The 22334-nt window shown below is 39.4% G+C and overlaps 1 protein-coding gene across 6 annotated transcripts in view; it reads left to right on the plus strand.

The window, feature by feature from the left end:
- Positions 1-1779: 1779 nt before the first annotated feature.
- The window catches only part of AHCYL2 (adenosylhomocysteinase like 2), a 162478-nt gene continuing 141923 nt past the window's right edge, over positions 1780-22334 (plus strand). For 2 of the 6 annotated variants that reach the window (XM_036089312.2, XM_036089313.2), the window contains exon 1: positions 1780-2201. In XM_036089312.2, coding sequence (XP_035945205.1) covers positions 1839-2201 — 363 coding nt within the window. In that variant the 5' untranslated portion in view covers positions 1780-1838. Of the gene's footprint in view, positions 2202-3016; positions 3168-22334 lie in introns of those variants that run through there. The other 4 variants (XM_036089315.2, XM_036089318.2, XM_036089322.2 and 1 more) reach the window with 3 other exon arrangements.

Below are 22334 nucleotides of genomic sequence, written 5' to 3' on the forward strand. Positions count from 1 at the left end.
TTGCCTCAGTTTCCATGAGAATAGAGAAGAAATAACCTAACCCATAATCTGTCACTCAGTCAATTGCATTGTAATGTATTTTTTCTTCTTCTTTATCTTTTTTTAAAGATTTTATTTATTTATTTGAGAGAGTGAGAGAGCGCAAGCACAAGAGGTGGGGTAGGGGCAGCAGGAGAGGGAGAGGCAGACTCCCCGCTGAGCAGGGAGAGCGACCCCAGGATTTTGACCTAAGCTGAAGGCAGATACTTAACTGACTGAGCCATCCAGGCGCCTCTAATGTATTTTCTTTTTTCAAATGTTATTTACACAGTAAAATCTTATGGAATGTGAAATTTTGTATCCTGCTTTTTAGCATATTATCGTATCATAAACCTTTATTTCTCTTCATCATTAAAAAAAGCTCTTGGCAAACTTAATTTTATTTATTTTTTGAAGGATTTTATTCATTTGACAGAGAGACAGTGAGAGAGGGAACACAAGCAGGGGGAGCGGGAGAGGGAGAAGCAGGCTCTCCTCTGAGCAGGGAGCCCGATCCAGGGCTCGATCCCAGGACCCCGGGATCATGACCTGAGCAAAAGGCAGACGCTTAACGACTGAGCCACCCAGGTGCCCCCGGCAAACTTACATTTTAAAGGCTGTAACCATTCCCCTATTGCTGGACATTAATTTCAAAACCTTTTTGTTACTAAAAATAAAACCGCTGTAGGTTTTTGTGCTTACATCTTTTAAAATAAAACAAAAATTTTATCTGGCAAACCTAGTTCGGCATCAATAAACAATCTAAAACCTCGAAAAAACCCCCATAAAACTACACAGTACAAAGTCATCTCAAATCTCATCACTTAAGGAAATCACTGTTCATGTTTTAGTTAATATGCCTCTCTGCTTATATATTTATCTGAATTTCATATTATTGCCCTAGTAGAATTAATAGGTCAGAAGATTTAGCCTTGCTTAAGGCTACGTGTTATTCCTTAGCTTTGGAAATTTCGACCTAGTGATAGCTAACTTCTTTTTTAGAGTGATTTTAAACTTCCAAACTCAAAACGTGCCAGGATTTGCCACAGCACGTAAGGTCCTATTTTTATTCGTTGTACAAACAAAGCCATTAAAATTCGGAAAGGTGTGTCGGGGTCCCAACTTCCCAGAAACGTAAAAATCAAGCCGCTTCAAGCCTTAGGCCGGCACTGTCCCCACGTGACGCCTCCGCTTTTCCTTTAAATGCCTGGTCACGTGATCACAGACGCGCACAGACGGAGGAAATTCATGCTGTCAGGGTATGGAGTCATTCCTCCCCCACATTTCCAACCCTAGGGTTCCTGGCTTTCCTTTCCCGGAAGCCGCAACTCCTGAAGAGACTTTCTTCCTCATCCTCTACGTCTTGTCACCTAATCTCACTCCTTTCCTTTCCGTTAGTCGCGAGTGCTAGAGCTCCATCTCTCTTACAGAATCCCACTAGCCAGAGACAGGGCGACTGGGACTACGACTCCCAGGAGACATCGCGGGCCCCGCCCCCGCCGCCTCGCAGTGTAGGTCGGGGGCTGAGGTCCCACGGTCTTCTGGCCGCGTGCTGCCCGGAGCAAGCGCACTACAGGTTCCGTGGCGCCTCGCGCGCGAGCCGAGCCACGCCGGGGCGGGGCGGGGCCGGGCGGGGCCGGGCGGGGTGGGGCGGGAGAGGCCGGGGCGGGCTGGCCGGCGGGCGGAGGAAGGGGGTGGGAGCGGAGGCGATGGAGGGGAGGAGTGGGGGAATGGGGGAGGGCAGGGGAAGGGAGGCGGGAGGCGGGGCCGAGCTGGAGCCGGAGCTGGAGTCTGAGCCGGCGGTTGCAGTGGAGGCGGTGATGTCGGTGCAGGTCGTGTCAGCAGCGGCTGCCGCGAAGGTGCCTGAGGTGGAGCTGAAGGACCTGAGCCCCTCCGAGGCGGAGCCACAACTGGGACTGAGCACCGCGGCTGTGAGCGCAATGGCCCCCCCAGCAGGCGGCGGGGACCCTGAGGCTCCAGCTCCCCCCGCGGAGCGGCCCCCGGCCCCTGGCCCGGGCTCGGGGCCCGCCGCCGCTCTCAGCCCTGCCGCCGGGAAAGTGCCTCAGGCGTCGGCCATGAAGCGGAGCGACCCTCATCACCAGCACCAGCGGCACCGCGACGGCGGCGAGGCCCTGGTTAGCCCCGACGGCACCGTCACCGAGGCGCCGCGCACAGTCAAGAAGGTATTGGGGCCGGGCTGCCTCTCGCGGAGAGAGGGAGGAGGGAGGGGGAACCGCAGATCCTGGCGGCAGGGCAGCACCACCCTCCACGCCCTCTCTTCCGATCGTACTAGCCGGGAGAGCCCTCTCCCCCTCAAATCCACTCTCTCAGAGATGCCTCCACCTGCGCCCAGTGCTGGGGAGCGAAGACTCCAGGTGGCACGGCCGTACTTCGCTATGAATAACATGGAGGTAGCGCTCTCCGCTACTACTTGGAATAGGCAGGGGAGGAGAGGCACCTAATACTACCCTTCGCCCCCGCATCCAGCACACTCCCGTGTGTTATATTCCAGACCATTCAGGGAGAAGACCCCGATGGTATAGGAAGACCTTACGGCTTGTGAGAGTTCACCCAGCAATAAGGGTGGAAACGCCTTTTCTCTTTGGAGAACGAGTAAGCAGTAGTTAACCTCGCATTGAAATCCTCAGTCGTCTGGTTTCTGTACAGATGATGACTTTCTGCCTTTCTGTGGCCAGCCGCTTCCATAGAGCAGTACTGATGCTGTGCCCTTCATTCCAGATACTGCAGTATCCTTGCATCTTCTCTGAATGTAGAAGGGTAATGGAGAGAGTCTCTTCGCTCTTTTCCCTTCGGATATTCGTCCCTTCTGCTTAGTAGTCGGCCACCAGGGTTATTCGACTGTGTGTGAAGAGAATGATTGTTTCATTGGTTCCTTTATTATGATCTGGAAGTGTTAGGAAGAATGCTTCTACTTTGGGGAAAGGCAGTCATGGTGAGGCTGTCTGTCTCATTCGTCAGCTTCTTTCAGACATAGTTGTGAAGAGCCAGTAGTCTCAGAACACCAAGAAGTGAGCCTAGATGTGTGATACTCCAGTATTACCCTTACAGTGGCCATCCGTGGTGTGTCTCTCCTCTCATAAAGCGAAATCAGCCCGGGGATAAAGGGGCAAATGTTGGAAAAGACAGAGGTATGGATCATAAAAAAGGGATTTATGGCTCTAATTTCTAAGGCATTATATGAACACAGTGATTTATTTATTTTTTAATTGTTGTGAATGATTTTTAATTGCTTTGTCAGAACAGCAGTAAAGTGATGAGAAGTCTGCAGTGGTTTCACTGTGTAACGCCTGGCTGAATTGGAACTCTGGATCCAGCCTAACTTTTGTTGTAATAGTCTCATGATTAAGGTATAAAGCAGATAACTGTTTCATTCTAATTCCCTAAGTATAGGTGATAGATGATGTCAGATGCAAGACTGTGAGGGAATTTGTTTAATTATGCTTTAGGACAGTGTCTGTCTCATTTGCAGTATGAAACTCCTCTGAAGGGAATTATAGGAGGCAGCACAGGTCCTAGGGCTGGTAGTGTCTGGGTATGTGTCCTGAAATCTGAAACATTTCTGACTGGTTGAGTTGCTTTATAACTTTGGCCAAATCTTTTTTCTGTGATTAGGGATCTTTCCGTGTAAAATCTGTAATTTGATTAGATCTCTTGAGGGTAATAATAGTGTTTAACAAATTACTTTTAGGGCATGGAATTTACAGTCAGGCAGATCTGGGTTTCAATACTAGTATAGTATCCTCACTAACTAGTGTGAAAGTTACAAAATAACTGTCTGAATTCTCTGAATCTTAGTTTCCGCTTGTATAAAATGAGGATATTAATATGATTGAGGATTAGAAATATTTGTAAAGGGCTTTAGCGTTGAACTTGGCACATATACTAGGGGCTTAAGAGGTGATAGCTATTATTATTAAGGATGATTTTATTTTATTCGTCCTCCCATCATGGTTTAAGTGCATGTCCCTGTGACCTCCCCTGAAAGGTACGCCCCATTCAGTAGATTCTATATAAAGAAGTTAAAAAATCCCGGGCTAGCGTATCAGTTTGTTTTTCTTAAATCTAGATGTGCTTCTTGCCCATTTTCCTTGTCCAGAACCACTTTCTTCCTGTTTTTCCGGCATCAAAATGTAGGTTCCATGATTCTAGATTTACTCAGCAGCCTCAAGGCTATGGAAGACAGGGCTGAGCTTGCCTTACAATGTTAATTGCAACCAGAAAGCAACTTTTGCTGGAAGTTAAGCAGTTGAAGCTCTGGGGCAAGGATACAGCTGTATGACACAACTAAAGGCATTGCTGAGCTCCATTTTGGGGATAGAATCTTTAACTTTCTTGATATTGAATTGACTACATTAAAATAAGTGCAGGAGACTGCCCTTCTTTTCCCAAGTTGAAAGTCGCCTCACTAAGGGACTGCAGTGTGACATTTTGATTTGTTCAGTCTTTCTTGATTCTAAGATTGTTTATTTAAATAATCATAATGACCTCGACACCCTTCTGCTTTTACTGTAGGGAGGGACTGGGAGTACTAGGGCTTGAAATAGCTGCCTTTGTATGTGTAATTGGTGACTACTGCTTTTATTTTGTAACTGTCACATACAAGCTTATTTATCTTAAGTCACATTTTTGTTGATGGTTTCCCTTACACTATTCATGTATTTGTCATCAGTTTTCTTAGGTCTGTTATTCTGCTTAGCCACACAAGGGAAATAAACTTTTTATAAGAGCCAGAATTCCCAAGTGCAGTAGTTAATAAGAATGAACATATGGTGTGCAGGTTACTTAGTCACACCTTATCTTTGGCTCCTACCTCCATCGTGTAACTTGTGGTGCTGTGGGGACCAGATCTTGTCATGGTGCTATCATAAGTTTGTATTAATGTCTTTCTTCATAAGCTCATATCAAGTGAACCCAACCAAAAATCTCTGTAAGAAGTGATTTGTGAAATAGGCAGATAAATTCCAAGTGAATGCAGTAGTAATAGTTGAGAGGATTTCTTTCCTGTGTTCTTAAAAATAGGATAATAAGAGTGTCATAGCACAGCAGGGAAAACGAGGCAGGAGAGGATATATTTCAGGAAAGTTAAAAAACTTTCTGACACTAAGGCTGCAAGCCCAAGAACTACAGCTTGTTTGTGCTTACATCAGTATTGGTAATGACCATGTTCAAGCAGTCTTTTTTTTTTTTGGCAAACGTATCCACTTTATACTGGATTTGTTTCTGTCAGCAGAGAATGAGTTGAGCCATGTTAGTTCTTTCTTGCCCTGAATTCTTTAAGCTCTTGATTTGGTTAATTATAGATTACTAAAATGGAACCTTTTGGTTATAGGCATGGGAATGTGGGAACAGTATGACTCCTTTTGCCAGTTAGGAAAAAACAGCCTTACAAAATGTTCAGTAAGACAGTTGGCAGATTGATCTGAATATGATTTACCATTCATTGGCCTTTTCTATTCCAGGAATTATTATACGCATTTTTCTAATCTTGACAACAACACATTGAGATACAGGTGGCATTATCTCCATTTTACAGATAAAGAAATGAGGTCCTGAGAGATAAAGTGCCTTGCCCAAGGTTATAGATCTAGCAAGTTGCAGAGGTAGGACTCAAATCTGTTTTAAACCTTTACCTATTTCCAAAGCCCATGTCCTTTTTATTATACCACACTGATTCTTTCTAAATTTTTAGATGCTGGATTCTGGTCTTTGCCCAGAAATCTTTCAGAATACTTAGTGAACTCTAAGGTACTCCTGTCTGGCCAAAGGTTTAGGTCGCTCCAAAACCAAAGTAAGGAGCGTCTGAGTGTTCTAGGAATAAGACAGAAAAAAAAAAAAGCACAAATGTAGAACCTCAAAAAGTTGTAAAATTATAAGGAAGAAGAGTATCTTATATATAAAAAAGTGTTCCAAAATCAATGATGCATTTTCACATTAATAATTTACTGACAATCTGATAAATTTGTCCCTACTTTTAAAAAAAATGTATCCTTATTTTTAAAGTTATAAATAAATCTGAAGGACCTGAGAATATGCTCTTCCTTTCTGTCCAGCTAACAATTTTTTTCCTGTTCTTTAAGTCCTATTTTCTTTATGAATGAGTCTCTCATTAAGCCTTTTGAAAATTAGAAGGAGAAGCAGACTGTTGTGTATTCCGGCTGCATACCAGGCACTGTATTAGAGCCTTGCATACACTATTTTACTTAATCCTTGTAAGAACTCTTGGAGATAGGTAGTATTCTCTTTGTTTTATTGAGGAAACAGAATTGAAGAATTAAGGAATTTGTCTTAAGGTTACACATTTAGTAATGTGACGGAGCTAACAGAACTCTAATCTGTTTGACTCCAAAGCCTAGACTCTCTTGCTTTTCAGTTGAAGTTTCATTTCTCTGTTCCAAAGCTCAGATTGAACTTTTTAAATCTTAGTTAATTTGTATATTTTTTGTGGATGTTTTTGTTATTTCACTAACAGGCAATTTCTTTTTATTTGTTAAGCTTGTGTAATGGTCTTACCATATATTTGAACATTTATGAGTTTTCTGAGAAAGTAGCCCGTATTTTGTATTAGCATAATTTGTGAATTCTGTTCTCCTTGGGCCTGGGAAAGATCGAAAATAGAGGTGTTTTGGGAGGTTGGTCAGAGCTGAAGTTGCAGTTGTATATTTGATGTCTTGTCCAGGTAATTGAAGAAATGGATAATTCGTGAAGAAGGGAGAGTGAGCTTCTTTATTACAGAAAGTGTTTCTCTATCCTGCAATGAAAGGGGAAAAGAAAAGATTTATTGAAAATTTTATTTAGGCTCCTTGTCGAGTTGAGTTTATAAAGAATATACAGTTTCTCTCATGGTAGTCTTTGTTTAAATAATCACGAGAGAAGTACAACTGAGGCATATGGGAGAGCAATCCTTACAGTTGCCCCGATCCATCACCCTGCCATCGTGTTCAAGTGCTATGCACAATTACAGGAGCTGAAATTCCATTTACCTAGTAAAAGGTTAAGTAAGCTTGATCAGGTTTCTATGGAATTTGTAGGAGCTTTTTATAGTCTGAATGACCTGTGGCCTGAGAGTTAGAGCAGAGCAGAGGAAAAAGTAGATTGAAATTGCCTGTTACAGTTCTGAGTCTAAAGCTATTTTGATTAAATAACTTAAGACATGATATGTATGATTTTTAGTCCTCTCTTCCCCAACTATATCCTGCAACAATTCGGTTAGCCATTTTCCTTCTTGGACACTGGACACTTGGACAGCATTAATAGCTAGTGATTTCCTATTCTTTTCTTTAAGGTTCTATCAGTAGAAATATATTGGTTTGGGCCACCTGGTTTTTCTAAGCTCAGAACCTGTATTTAGGAAGATATAGAGGTTCTAGAGCTGGTTGACTATAAATCAGGCTTTTCTTTAGAGCCTTTCTGAATACTGCAAAGCTGTCATTGAGAGTTAAGTAACCTGAGGCTAAAACTGACTTCATCTTCCCTATAAACTTATCTCCTGCAGTGCTCCATGTGAACCCTTTTGATCACTCTAACAGCTTTGGTACTGTTGACTACCTTGTCTTGGAAAATTCTCTTGGCTTCAGTTATGACTCTTCACTTATGGCTGCCATTTACTGAATACCTACTCTCTGCCAGACAGCTGTCTCATCTCATTTAATCCTCATAACAACTTTATCAGATGAATATTATTCACTTTATTTTACAGATGAGAAAATATAGGCTCAAAGAGAATAATTAACTTGCTAAAGGCTTTGCCAGTCTGTGATGCCTTTGGGGTTAGTGAGATGAAACACTGCCCACAGCGACAGTGGGAGGCTTTGTCACACTGCCAACCCCTTCCTTCTCTGACCAAATTCCCATGTGAAATCTGCTTAAGCTCCTGCACCTGGGCTGCTGTGAAGACCACTCTGCAACCTTTTAGATTTCAGAATCTGCACTCCTTAGAGAGAAGGCCTAAACCACCATGCCTCACATCTCTGTTTGCCTCATTTACTATCTGACGTCCTGTTATCCATTATCTTTTAATACTCATTCCCTTACCACTCTCCTCATCCTCTCTGCTGATCCAGTTCCCCCAGATCTTTGCACCATGTCCTCTACAACTTCCCCCTCCATTATCAATAAATCCCCAAGTAGCATCAGCCTCTAGCAGCAAGATCAAGTTACAGGGGCAACAGTGGGGGAGTTGTTAGTGTGGCATCTGGTATTCAGAACTATAATGGTGAAACCCAAGCCGCAGCATCTCCTGCTTAACATTAGCAATCATGTGTTTGCCAACCCCATTCTGTGTATGATTTTGGGTGCTGTTTTTTAGCTTTGTGGCCCTGAAGCAGGTTCTCCACCCTGAGAGCTGAACCATGGAGCTGAGAGTTGCTAGAGAAAACCAGAAAACAGGCAGAATGATGTCACTGAATTCATAATTGTCAACCTCATGTGCATAATCAGCATTGCCTAACAATATTATACATTTCTCTAGTAAGTTCACTTTCCTACCCGTCGCAAATGACTGTTTCATACTGTCTCTCTTTCTAATCTCATGTGTTCTTTTTAAACCAGTGATATGCCTTATACTTTAGTATAAAAACAGAAGCCACCAAAAGGGAATTCCTTCATTTCTGTACCTCCCAAATCGACAGACCTACCTGCATCTGGGGCTTAGCTTTTTCTCCTTCCCACCTGTTAGATAGAGGAAGCATCCTTCATTCTGTAGAGACCTCTCTACAGGTGCTGTAATCACATTCTCCTGTCCTAAAGAACTTCTTCCTCTGATTATTTCCTCTTTCTACTAAAGCCATTCCTACAGTATTCCAACTTGATTTAATCTCTACCAGTTTGAAAACCCTATCCTCTAAACCCTATATCTCCTCTCTGCTTCTATCCTATCTTTCTACTCCCTTTCACAGCTAAGCTTATTAAAGGAGCTTTCAGCACACACTATGTACATTTTTTCTTTCCACAGACTCTTTAACCCACTCCCACCTTAATGCTCTGACCAGAACAAAATCCTCTTGCTAACGTTGCTAATGTCCCATCAGATTGGGAAACATGGTAGTCTGTTTTTTCAGCCCTCATCAAGACCTTGGTAACATTTGACACCAACTTCTTACCCACTCTCCTCTCTTGCTTCCATGACACAGCTCTTTATTAGTTTTCTTCTTGTTTCTTCGGCCACTTCTTCTCAGTCTCCTTTGTTGGCTCTTCCTCCTTGATACTGAGCTGTCTGCTCTTTCCATTGTGTTTTCTTCCTAAGTCATCCACACCATTCCTATACCTTTAAGTGTCATCTACATCCCAGCAACTCCCCAGATTATTTCTTTAGCTAAGACCCCTCTTCCAAATGCCAATCTTGTATGTGCCCAACTGCCTACTTGCAGTTGGACTTAAGAATTAACATGTCCAAAATGGATATTTTTGTCTTTTTGTCTAATCCCTGAAATATGTTCTTGTTTTCTTCATATCGGTTAAATGGTGTTTACATTATTTTTCTTCCCTTTAAAAAATTGTTTTTAATTGCACAAGTAATGCCTGAATATTTTCTTATAAAATAATTCAGTTTAATAAAGCAGAAATCCTTCCTTGGTCCTCAGCCAGTCTCGTTGCCTTCTCCACAGGTGACTTCTGCTATCTATCAATTTATCCTTCTTGACTTTTTTTTTTCTATATTTGTACATAGAAGAATTTGTAGTTTTATAATAACTTTTACATAAATAAAAGCATACTATATATTTGCAGGTTTTTTTTTTCACTTGGAGCTCTTTCCATATCAATATATATAGATCTATCTTAGTCTTTTTGACACTGAATTGATTTCCAAAGTTCATACTATTGTTGTTTATTAAATCATTCTTCTGCTGATACATATTTCACTTAATTTTTTTTTCCTTTATAGACAGTGCTATAGTAACTACCTGTATGCATTTGTGTGCATGTGTAAGTGTTTTTCTAGGGTAGATACCTAAAAGCAGAATTCTGGAGTTGAAAGATAATCCACATTTTAAACTTAATGCCTTCAAAAATGTAGTACCATTTTATACATTAACTAACTATAAACAAGACAACCCTTTCACCACACCTTTACCAACCACTGGGTATTTTTATGTCTTTTATGAGGAAAATTGTTTACTGTTGTTTTTATTAGCGTTTTTCCTACTTAACAATATTTATTGAGTGACTACTGTGTGCCGAATGCTAGGGGTACAGCAGTGAGCAAAATAGGTGAAGATCTCTGCCCTCCTACTGACTTGTGTTTTTCATGTCAGCTTGTAGGAATTCTTTACTATTCTGGATATTTTTTTCTATTTTATTTCTTACTGACTTGTGACTTTGTTTATGATTTTGAAAGTTTTTATGTAGTCAGATTGGGCAGTGTTTTCCTTCATGACTTAAAACATTTTGTGTCTTAGAATAGCCTTTTCTACCCCAGTTTATAAACAAATTATTTTATGTTTTCTTCAACTGTTTTTATGGCTGTGTTTATTATATCTTGGTCCCCAGTCCATCTGGAATGGACTGGAATTCAGTTTTGTTCATAATGTAAGATAGGGACTGTTTGTGATATAAGATAGCTCTATTTGTTGCAAAATAAAATTTAATATTTTACTTTTTCAGGTTTGTTTTCTATTTCTTTTTCTTTAACTTGTCCTTCTCCACTGTTTTTATTTCTTTTAGCTGGACATATAGATGTAACTTTAGATTGAAGACTATTTAAGTCAAGAATGACACTAAAAATTGCCATCCTGGCAGTACTGAGTGCTTATAGTGAGTTATTCATCGAAGCACTTGCTATTGTAGCAAATTTTACTTATTGTTTATAAACAAACATAATTATAAATGTTTATTATTGTTTAGTGGATCTAAATTTATGTTTTGATAGAAATTGGAGCCTCAGTGATATTTCAGATATACATCCTATTCTGCAGTGGTCTATAGAGGAACTTACCTTCTGCAGTTATACTAAGTTGGAAAAATATGTGGTCCTTTTTCAAAATGACACCTTATTTTTTGTAAGGCATTGCCAGGAATTGAGTACATATAATGAGACTGTAGGAAGAAAAAATTTTGCCCTGATTCCATAATTGTGTCCATCTACATTTCATTTTTCTCTTTCTTTTTTTGTTTCTACATTTCAAAGTTGATATTACCTCCTCTAGGTTGAAGAAAGACTTCTTTCCTAGCAAGTAAATAAGGTGTCTTCTTCAATAAAATTATTGGATAAAGCTTGACTGAGTCTAGTCTTGGGTGACTCTGCTTTGGGAGACAGAATGGAATAGGAATTTTTACTACATTCATATCTGTTGTTTCTATAAGGGAGAAAAGATGATGGGTCTAATGCTGTCTCCTTTTAAGGGCCTTTGCTGGACTATATTATAGAAATAGGGAAGCAACTTTACTATTTCTGGATACTTCTCTAATAATCTCCCTAATGTATTGTGAACTTCTTTTGTGCAGAAACCTTTTATGTCCTGTGTGCTGAACACTGCTAAGTGATAGGACTATTAAATCAGCGACATAGTCATTCTTGTTCTCAAAAAGAGGGTAGGGAATGCAGATATGAAAATAAATAAATACAATCTGGTGTGATATGAGCCAATACTGGAAGCAGTAATTGTTGCAGTTCGGAGAGGTCAACACTGAAATTGAGGTGTATCACCTTGGGAAAAGTAGTTGATTGCCTACTCAAGAGGTTTCACAGTGTAGCAGAACCTTTATGAAATTTCCATGTTCCAACTGTACAAGTTCTGAAATTCACATTTTTAGTACACTTAGAGGTCATTTATCTCTTAGGGCTGGCTCATTCAAACCAAACTCACAGGAGACTTGTATACAAAACAAAATGGTAAGTTCTAACTTATGGTCAGATGTAGAACACTCAAGCTGATCTGATACACATGTCAGTCAGAGGATACTGTGGAAAATCTACGTTCGAAGTCTAGTTAGGGGCAGTTATTAAGTTTGGAATCCTTTAGATCCTTGCTACTCAAACTGGTCCATGACCAGAAGCATTGGCATCTCCTGGGAGCTTGTTAGGAATACACAATCTCGGGCAACTCTGGTTCTGTACTAATATATACCCACCAGAACCCTAGTTTTTTTTATTCATTGTTGAGTAATACTGGCTTAGCAGTTGGTCTTATTCATGCTTCTCTTATGAAACCTCACTGTAGAGAGGCAAGAAAATCATTTCAGGGTTTTTTTGGAAGGGTAGAAATGTATACTAAAGCTTATTAAAATACTTGTAATAAAATACTTGATAGAGACAATGGAACCACAGACAGGCACAGATACACAAAGATAGACATACACAGATCCTTCATAAAACAGAACGCTTCAAAACCCCTCTACCTAAACCCTTCGCATACATAAACCCATACCCACACCCACAGAGAGACCTCATGTCTCTCGCCTCCATAGAGAGTTCCCTACAGGCACCCACGGAGATATCCCACACAGACCACATAAACCCTGGAGCCCACCCCCCAACAGAGACACACACACACACTGACACCCAACAAGTAATGCTGACAACTCAGATTTTCATAAGACTTGAGTAGTTTTTTCCATGTTTTTGAGGAGAAGGGACAAGTATACTCTCTAAGGTACTTTTAACTGAGCCAGAAAATAAAGCAAAAACAGACGGACTGCCATTGGGTCTGCAGAACAGCGAATGTTACAAAGCCAGTTTAATTTGAATTCCTGTTTCTGGAACTGCTTGTTCCTGGGCATCATTTTCAGTTTGATGTACTCATCATGCTTGGATGGAAAAGTTATTCTTCTCTTATTTTCTCTCAGGAGCTTGCATTCTAGATTGCTGGTTAAGCAGAGTTCCATGTTCAGTTCCCCTTGGTACTAATGAACACACTCCTCGATGCTATCTGAGTCACATAAATCTGCCCAGGACTGGAAGATCCAGAAATACTGCACCTATGTGGAGGACTCCTCCTGACTCCTCTGTGGGTGTGTGGGACTGAAGAATGTAGGGCAGAGAGGGAAAATTATGTTAAAACTAGAAAGAGGTGTAATTTTGGTCTTTTTACCTCTTGGGTCATTCGTAGTATAGGTTTGCATAAGACCTGTGATGAAACTTAAGGATGGCTCAGGGGAGTAATTTAGTTGTAGGTTAAAAGATTTTTAAACTATGCTGATTTTGGCTGAGGATGGCACATTGATTGTTGGTTGATAAAGAGATCACTGGTATCAACAAAGCCAGATTTTTTAGTTCCTTGGGCAGCATTTTGTGAGAAGTATCTTGTTAGGGAAAAGGAGACTCTGACACATGTAGCATGTTTGTGCTTAATAGTTGAAAGTTTTTTATCACACTAAGGGAATTAGGCACCGGAGAGACATTGCTAGAAGAGTTTTACAAATGTAGGTTACAAAAAGTTAAGTATTTTTCTCTTGGTGTCTGGTACATGTATATGTTTGCATTTGACCAAAAGCCTGTTAAAATTTTTTTTAAGCATATGGAAGAGTACGGAGAAAATTGTACACGCTGCCCAATTTAACAAATGTTGGCATTTTGCAAAATTTTCTGGAGATACTTTTAAAGATATAAAACATTGTAGACAAAATTGAAGAGCCTTTTGTACCCCTTCTCTGTTTATTCCCTTTCTTCTTTTCTCTCCCTCCATCACAGAGGTAACTGCTGTCCAAACTTTGCAGTTTATTATTCCCCTTCATGTTTTAACACCTTTGCAATATATTATCAGTATCAATTGTATATTGATAAACAACATGTAGCATTGTTTGTGTGTTTGTAAACTTAAATGGTACTGTAGAGCAGATACTATTCTGCAACCTACTTTTTTCACTCAACTTTATTTTGAGTTTTAACTAGTCTGATACATGCAGATTTTCTAGTTGAGTCGTGTTAACCTACTGTGTAGTGCTTCATTGTGTGACTCTACCACAGTTTACCCATTCCCTATTAATGTTTCCTGTTGTTTTTTTGAACTGGAGTGAACATCTTTAAATCATGTTTCCTTATCACGTATATGATAGTTTCTCTAGTGTATATCCCGTAAGCAAAATTGCTTAAGGTATACCAACTTTACCAGATACTCCCAGATTGCTTTCTAAAGTGGTTTTATTAACACTTGTTTTCTGAATCCTTAATAACGTGTGGTATTATCAGATATTAAATTTTGTCAGTCTGGTAGTTGTGAAATGGTATCTCTGTTTTAATTTGCATTTCCTTGGATATTAGTGAGACTGAGCATCTTTTAATATGTTTGTAGTCCTTTTGGATTTCCTTATTTGTAAAATGTCTAAGGGGGTGCCTGGGTGGCTCAGTCGGTTAAGTGTCTGCCTTTGGCTCATGTCATGATCCTGGGGTCCTGGGATAGAACCCCGTGTCCCTGTGGGCCAGGCTCCAGGGAACCTGCTTCTCTCTCCCCTCGCCCACCCCCCACACCCACTCGTGCTCTCTCTTGCTGTCTCTCAAATAAATAAATAAAATCTTAAAAAAAAATAAAATGTCTATATTCATGTCTTTTCCCATTTTTCTATTGGGATCTCATTGGTTTTCCTATTGATTTTTAAGAGTTCTTTATGTTTGTTCTAATCCTTTATCAGATATTTGTGTTGCAGATATCCTCTGGTCTGTGGCTTGTCTTTTTTACTTATAATGACTTTTATACAGAAGTTAAAATATGTAATGTAAAATTGATCTATTTTTTCCTCCATGTAGTTTGTCCGTTTTGATTGTTATTTTAGAAACTTTTCCCTGTCCTGATATGTAATACCACTTTTTGTCACATCCTCTGTATCATCCATTCTGTTTCTGGGTTCTGTATTATGTTTTATTGCTCTCTCTGTTGATTTCTTTACCAATACCACACTTTTTTTTTTTTAATTTCTAGAACTCTATAATAACTCAGTATTTGCTTGTGTAAGTTCCTCTGAATATATTTTTAAATTTTTAACAGCTTTACTGGGGTAAAATTTACATAGGATAAAATATACCCATTGTAGATTACAATTCAATGACTGTTAATACATTTGAGCACAGGAGCCCGAGGTAGGGCTCTATCTCATGACCCTGAGATCGCGACCTGAGCCAAAACCAAGAGTCAGATGCTTACCCTGCTTAACCGACTGAGCCACCCAGGCGCCCCTCAACCTCCTAATCTTTTTTAATTTTTTTAAGATTTTTTATTTATTTGACAGAGAGAGAGACAGCGAGAGAGGGAACACAAGCAGGGGGAGTGAGAGAGGGAGAAGCAGGCTTCCCGCGGAGCAGGGAGCCCGATGCGGGCTCGATCCCAGAACGCTGGGATCATGACCTGAGCTGAAGGCAGACGCTTAATGACTGAGCCACCCAGGCGCCCTCAACCTCCTAATCTTAAGGGAGGTTTTTTTGTGCGTGTGTGTTTGTTTCTTTTCCTCAGACCAGCCAAGGCATTCTACTGTATTTACCCTTTTTCTTTCCTTTTTCTTTTCCAATCTGATCTATCTGTAGAAACCAATAGGACATTTGTTTAGGATGAGTGCCCTCTAAAAATCTTTTTTTTTTTTTAATTTTTTTCTTTTTAATAGGCTTGAACTTATGACTCTGAGTTGCATGTTCTACCGACTGAGCCAGCCAGGCGCCCCTAAAAATCCTTTTAGTTATAAAAGTCAAACTCTTCAAAGGCATACCTATTTCATTGTGACTCCAAACCAGCAAACCTTTTTATGGCTTACCTACGGATGCAAGGAGCATCCCCAAAGAGGATGCAAAAGATGCAGACCCCTTTAAGAGCCAGAGTTACTCCCAAAGATAGTCTAAGCAAGTTAAGACTTTTTGTTATCTTTACAGGTGGTATGAAGAACCCCTTAAGACAAAGGACATGAAAGACAAAGAGACAGGAAAACAGTGACTTTTTCTGGGAGGCTAAGGATCAATAACCAATGGTATCCAAAACCATATTCATGACAGTCACAGTCCAAAGAACTAATTCTTACAAATGTTTTTCTCCTGCTAATCTGAATTTGGAAAAGAAGGCATAAGGAGAAGTTCATCTTCCTTTCTTGACCAGACAAGAGACAAAAATCCAGGAGACTGACTTTTGTAAGAATTCTTACCTTTTGCTGGCCTTTGTCAGTTGCCCCAGGATTTTTAGCTATAGTCTTCAAGGATTGTGAGATGTCACAGCTGTTCCTTCATGGTCACTAAAACTATAGGGGAAGAAAAAAATATTTTTTCTACTACCCCATCCTTGGCTTTCTGGCTGGGGCCCTATACATTCGACTGACAAAGACAGATTAACAAGAGAAAAGCACACAGAGTTATTTAATAAAAGTTTTACATGAGATGAGAGCCTTCGTAAGAAAATGAAAACCCAAAGAAATCGTTTAACCTGAATTTTTTTTTATTAAGATTTATTTGAGAGAGATAGAGAGAGCACGAGCAGGAGGGCCAGAGGGAGAGGGAGAGAGAATCTCAGCAGACTCCATGCTGAGCGTGGAGCCTGGCACAGGGCTTACTGTCACAACATGGATATCAGGACCTGAGCCAAAACCAAGAGTCGGATGCTTAACCAGCTGCACACCCAGGAGCCCCAGACCTGAATGTTTTTATGCTAGTTTTGATGAAGAGTGGAAAGTTGTGGCAAAATGTGATAGAACAAAAGGGTCTGAGCTAAGGGTAGTAAACTGGGGAAACTTAGCAAGGCCTTAATATTCATTATGCCAGGGTGCCATATTTTGGGACATCATGTTCTGAACCCCATCAATAATGATGATAAATCATATAGCTTGTTAATGATGATATCCAAAAGTAATTATTTCCAGTATGAATACACCCATTAATCTACATAGCTAATTCTAGATTCTTTTCCTTTTACACTGCCTTCTGAGTTATTATAGTGGCTTATCAATTTTATGGTCTTTATAAAGGATCTTTTGGGTATTCCAGAAATCATTGATTTTATTTTTTTCTCTTACTCCTTCCCTTAGGTAATGTCTTTAAATCTCTTTTGTTGGTTAGTGGACCCACTTTTTGTTCATTAGGTATTTGACTTGCTTTTGGTGGATTTTCACAATGTAATGCTAGCACATAATAGGTGCTGAATGTTTGTGGTAATAGAGCTGAGCCCCGTCATGAACCATTGATTTGTAACATACTTCTCTCCCCTTATCAGCTCAAGTACCTCTGTCCCTTGAATGAATGTAACTCACACACATGAAAACTTTAGTATTTTCAGCTCTTGTATGTAACATTCTTGGTTAGATTCTCTGTCAGATGTCACTGGTAATTAAGCCTTTGGAAAGAGCCCAAGAGTTTTCAGACTCAGTTGCTAGACAATAGCAACAAGAACAGTAAGTAGTATATAATCACATGATGATACTTGGCAATTCTAAAGCAATACTAGTTTTATTGAAGAGCATCAGGTTAAACCAGTTAAGACTCCTTTGGCTGAAAACCTACTTTGTAGATTTTATAGTTTTATTTACTCTTTTTTTCTTCAGAGTTGTTCCTTAAATATGTAGCAGAGATCATGATAGATAAGTATCTGTACTTAAAGACTGGGATACTCATCAAGGGGGCTGTTGGCTTAAAGGGAGCAAGGATGATGGGTATTTTGGGGTTTGCAGTCAGACTCTTGAAGCCTGTGTCCCAATCTTGGGGAAAAAAGGAAAGGCACCCTAGAAAGATTGGGGCCTTGCCAAGATGTAGCACAGTATCAAAGAATACTCTCTTTAGAGCACTTATAAATATGAATTAGTGCTTACAATAGCACTGTGGTAAGCAATTATAGTTTACTAATGGAAAGGCCAAATAAAATGAGATTCAATTAATGTTTGTTAAATGCCATTAAGCACTCCACTTAGTGTTTGTCCAAGGCTCCAGAGCAGACAGCTGTAAATGCAAAATCCAAATGCTGCATTTTGCCAAGAGCATCTTAGTTTCTATATCTGTAAATATAAATAATTCCCAAATTATAAGGTTGTAATACAGAAATATATATATATATATATATATATATATTTAGATCTTATTTATTTTAGAGAGAGAGGATGCATGTGCTTGCAAGCGAGGGAGAGGCAGAGAGCGAAGGAGACTCAGACTACGCACTGAGTGCAGAGGCTGACCCTGAGATCATGACCTAAGCCAAAACCAAGAGTCCGATGCTTAACCGAGTGAGCCCCCCGCCAGGCACCCCAGAAATATATTCTTTAGCAGAGATAAGAATGCAGATGTTTCAAAATATACTTATTTAGATTTTTATGTTTCATGAATTTTCAAAGGGGTAAAAAATTAGAAAAACAAGCAACAAACCTAGTTTATAGTTGTATCTTTTTTGCTAAAGTATTATGATTTAGTCAAATCAAACACAAGGTAAAAAACTGAACTTGTTCTTGTTCTGTAAACACTTCAACCAAATGCTTATTTGACTGAATCATAACATGAACACTTGGTTAAAGTATTACAGGATAAGAACTCAAGTTTAGCTTTTTTTTTTACCTTGTGTTTGAAGTGTTAATATAACATCTAAATGAAGATGTTTTACAGATAGTCAGAACTGGTGTCTAAGTGGAAATTGAAGGAGGGCGTCAAGAAATAGCTTTGGAAATTGTTATGAAGGTCCTGATCATAATGGTAGCTATACTTAGAACCATTGTAGGGGGTCTAACAAGATAAGCTTGGGCACAAAGCACCATTAATAGACAGGAAGAAGAAAAAATGTCAGCAAAACTACATTATTATCCTTTAATATAATTTTACCTTTGTATAGCTTTTTATATCTTTTAATTCAGCTAAATCCATCATTTTATTTGATACTGAAATAGAGTTTGAAAATATACTAACTGACTTTTTAGTATAACATTAGTTTCAGGGAAGCTATTACTGTTTTTTTAAACTGATTAAAAAAACTAGATACTTTATGTTTAATTATTTTGTACATGATTGGTACATTGTTAATATTTTTCAAAGAATAGCAGTTTTGTTGAAACTAGAGCTGAAGTCTTTTAATTTTCTATCTGAATCTCTTTGTTGTACCATACTGCTGTAAAATCATCAGTGTTCATTAAGCCAAAACAGTGTAATCTACAGGCTTTATTTCAAAGATCTAATTTTGTAAAGAGACTTGAAGACAATATTATAGCCACCCTTTATTTTCTCTGAGCTAGGTCATCAGCTAAGGAGGGGAAGAGAAAAAAGGCTTCAGAAATTTTAGTAAAATGGTGAAAATTTGAAGTAGTTTTTTGTGGACTATGAGCAAGTGAATTAATCAAAAATATAGCAGGGTGTCAGAATTAATCAGAAAGTATAGAATTAAATTTTCTAAGTCACATTTTAATTAATTAATTAATTTTTAAGTAGGCTCCACACCCAACATGGGGTCATATGCTTTACTGACTGAGCCAGCCGGGGGCTCCTCTAGTAGTCACATTTTTAAAAGTTAATTAATTTGTGTATTTTAAAGTAAGCTCTATGCCCATTGTGGGGCTTGAACTCATGACCCCAAGGATCAAGAGGCTCATCCTCTACCAACTGAGCCAGCCAGGCGCCCCATAGTAGTTACATTTTAAAAAGTAAAAAGCAACAAGTAAAATTAATTTTAACGATATATTGTATTTATTTATTTATTTATTTGACAGAGACACAGCGAGAGAGGGAATACAAGCAGGGGGAGTGGGAGAAGGAGAAGCAGGCTGCCTGCAGAGCAGGGAGCCGGATGAGGGGCTCGATCCCAGGACCCTGGGATCATGACCCGAGCCAAAGGCAGACGCTTAACGACTGAGCCACCCAGGCACCTGATATATTGTATTTAGCCAAACAAATCCAAAATGTTATTTCAATATGTAATCAATATAAAAATTCAGATATTTTGCCCTTTTTAATTTTTATTTTTAAAATAAAAAAAAAATTATTTATTTTAGAGAGTGGGGAGGGGCAGAGGGTGAGAGGGAGAGAGAGAATCCCAAGCAGACTCCCTGCTGAGCACAGAACCCTATGCAGGGCTCAGTCTCCCCACCCTGAGATCATGACCTGAGCCAAAATCAAGAGTCAGACACTTAACCAACTGAGCCACCCAGGTGCCCCTTGCCCTTTATTAGACTTAATCTTCAAAATCTAGCGTGTTGTTTTGGCAGCACATTTTAATTTGGACTAGCCACATTTCAAGTGTCCACCAGCTACATGTGGCTAGTGGCTATCTATTGAACAGTATCGTTCAAAAGTAAGTAAAAATTAATAAATTTTGAGCTGCATAGATACTGTCATCTGTTATTTACATGAATGTATTATTTTTTTCTAACAGTTCTTGGGGATAAGGCAGTTCATTTGATAGACCTGGCTTGATGAACTCAGGGGAAGTTGATCCATTAAAAAAAAAGGTGAGATCCAGTTAGAAGGATGTTTATTTTACAGGAGTAGGCAATGCTAATACTAAATTTAATACCATTATCCAATAGACACGTCCACCTTGCCAGATGAAAGCTGGCTTCTTGTTTTACCCTTCAGCTATGTATAAGTGTGTATATCCTTTAAAAATATAGAAAAGGTAGTATACTACATGACAACATTCTACATCTTGCTTTTTTCCTACTTAATATATCTTACAGCTGCTTTGTTTTTAAAGTCTATAGTCCATTGAATGGATGTACCATAATTTATGTAACCAGTTTGCTATTTATGGTTGTTTTCAATATTTTGCCCTTATGAACAATGGCATAATGAATATCTTTGTATTAATGTGTTGATGAATGTCTGTAAAGTAAATTATTACAAATAGAATTTCTGGTTCAAAAGGTAGGTATTTTTTTATTTTATAAATATTGCCAAATGCAATAGAGGTTATACCAGTTAACACTTTCAACTAGTAGTGTGAATAAACTTTTTCTTAAAGAGAACTGATTCTCAAAATTTATAATTAAAAAATTTTTATTGTGCTGTTCTAACAGAAGAGGCATAGGTAGGGGCACCTGGGTGGCTCAGTCGGTTAAGCGTCCCGACTCTTGGTTTCAGCTTAGGTCGTGATTTCAGGGTCATGAGATCGAGCCCCACATTGGGTTCAATGCTCAGCGCGAGTCTGCTTGAGATTCTGTCCCTCTCTCTCTCTGCCCCTCCGCTTGTGCTTGCTTTTTCTCTCTAACATAAATAAATAAACCTTTTAAAAAAAAAAAAGAGCCATATAGGTAGCCCCCTTTTGTCCTGAGATGATCCTCTTGAGCCACCTCAGAGTTGGAACCCTTGGGTTCCAGAGTATAGATTGAAAACACTGATTGTAATCTAGCTCCCCTTATTTTTTATGTATGAAGAAAAGGGTTCCAAAGAGATGGAGCTATTCCTCCAAGACTTCCCCAAAGCAGAAAAATAGGAATGGCTCTGAAATGTATGAAAGGAATTTCAGAAAGGAATTTCTTAGTGTTCTCTGTAACACATAAACCTCAATTAATGACTTTTTGAGAATCAGACCTTTTAAAAATAACATTTGAAGTTTGATTTTGTTTTCATAAGCTTCATGGTTAGTGGAGACATTGGCAGCTCATGGCATTGGAGTAGAGTAGGGAACTTGATGGTCAGGGAAAAAGTAAGGGAGGATGTCCCTGCCTTCATATTTCTGATGTGATGATAGCTGATCTGAAAAGCAAAAGGGGGCAAAGACTAGCTAAGGAAGATGAGGTGGTATAGAAGAAAAAAGATCTAGAGTGCCTAGTCCAGTGCCTGGTCCATAGTAGCTGCTAGTTATGCTAGTTCTGTGTTTGTGGAAGTATAGATTGGTCTAACCATTTTGGAAGGAAGTACTCAGTCAGATTATACATTACGTATACCCCATGATCCAGAAGCTCTTTCCCTAGGCATATATCTGAAAGAAATGCTCACACAGTATAGAACTGGTTGTTCATTATGGTGTTATTTGTTTACAGGAAACAAACTTGTTGTCCTACTCTTTCCCTAATGATGGGTAAATTATGACACACTTATACCACTAAGAACTATCAGTTTGAAGCAGTGGACTAGATGTGCACATGGCAACATGATGTATCTTAAAAACAAGGTACTGAATAAAAACAGAAAGGAACAGACTGGGGGCGCCTGGGTGGCTCAGTCATTAAGCGTCTGTCTTCGGCTCAGGTCATGATCCAGGGTCCTGGGATCAAGCCCCGCCTCAGGCTCCCTGCTCCACGGGAAGCCTGCTTCTCCCTCTGCCACTCCCCCTGCTTGTGTTCCCTCTCTCGCTGTGTCTCTCTCTGTCAAATAAATAAATAAAATCTTTAAAAAAAAAAAAGGAACAGACTGGGATAGGTAATATAATAGCATTTATATAAATTAAAAAATGTATGTAAGTAAAACACATTGCACAGTTTGTAAGAAA

The sequence above is a fragment of the Halichoerus grypus genome, chromosome 12, assembly GCF_964656455.1.
Source record: "Halichoerus grypus chromosome 12, mHalGry1.hap1.1, whole genome shotgun sequence".
In the NCBI taxonomy this organism is placed as follows: domain Eukaryota; kingdom Metazoa; phylum Chordata; class Mammalia; order Carnivora; family Phocidae; genus Halichoerus; species Halichoerus grypus.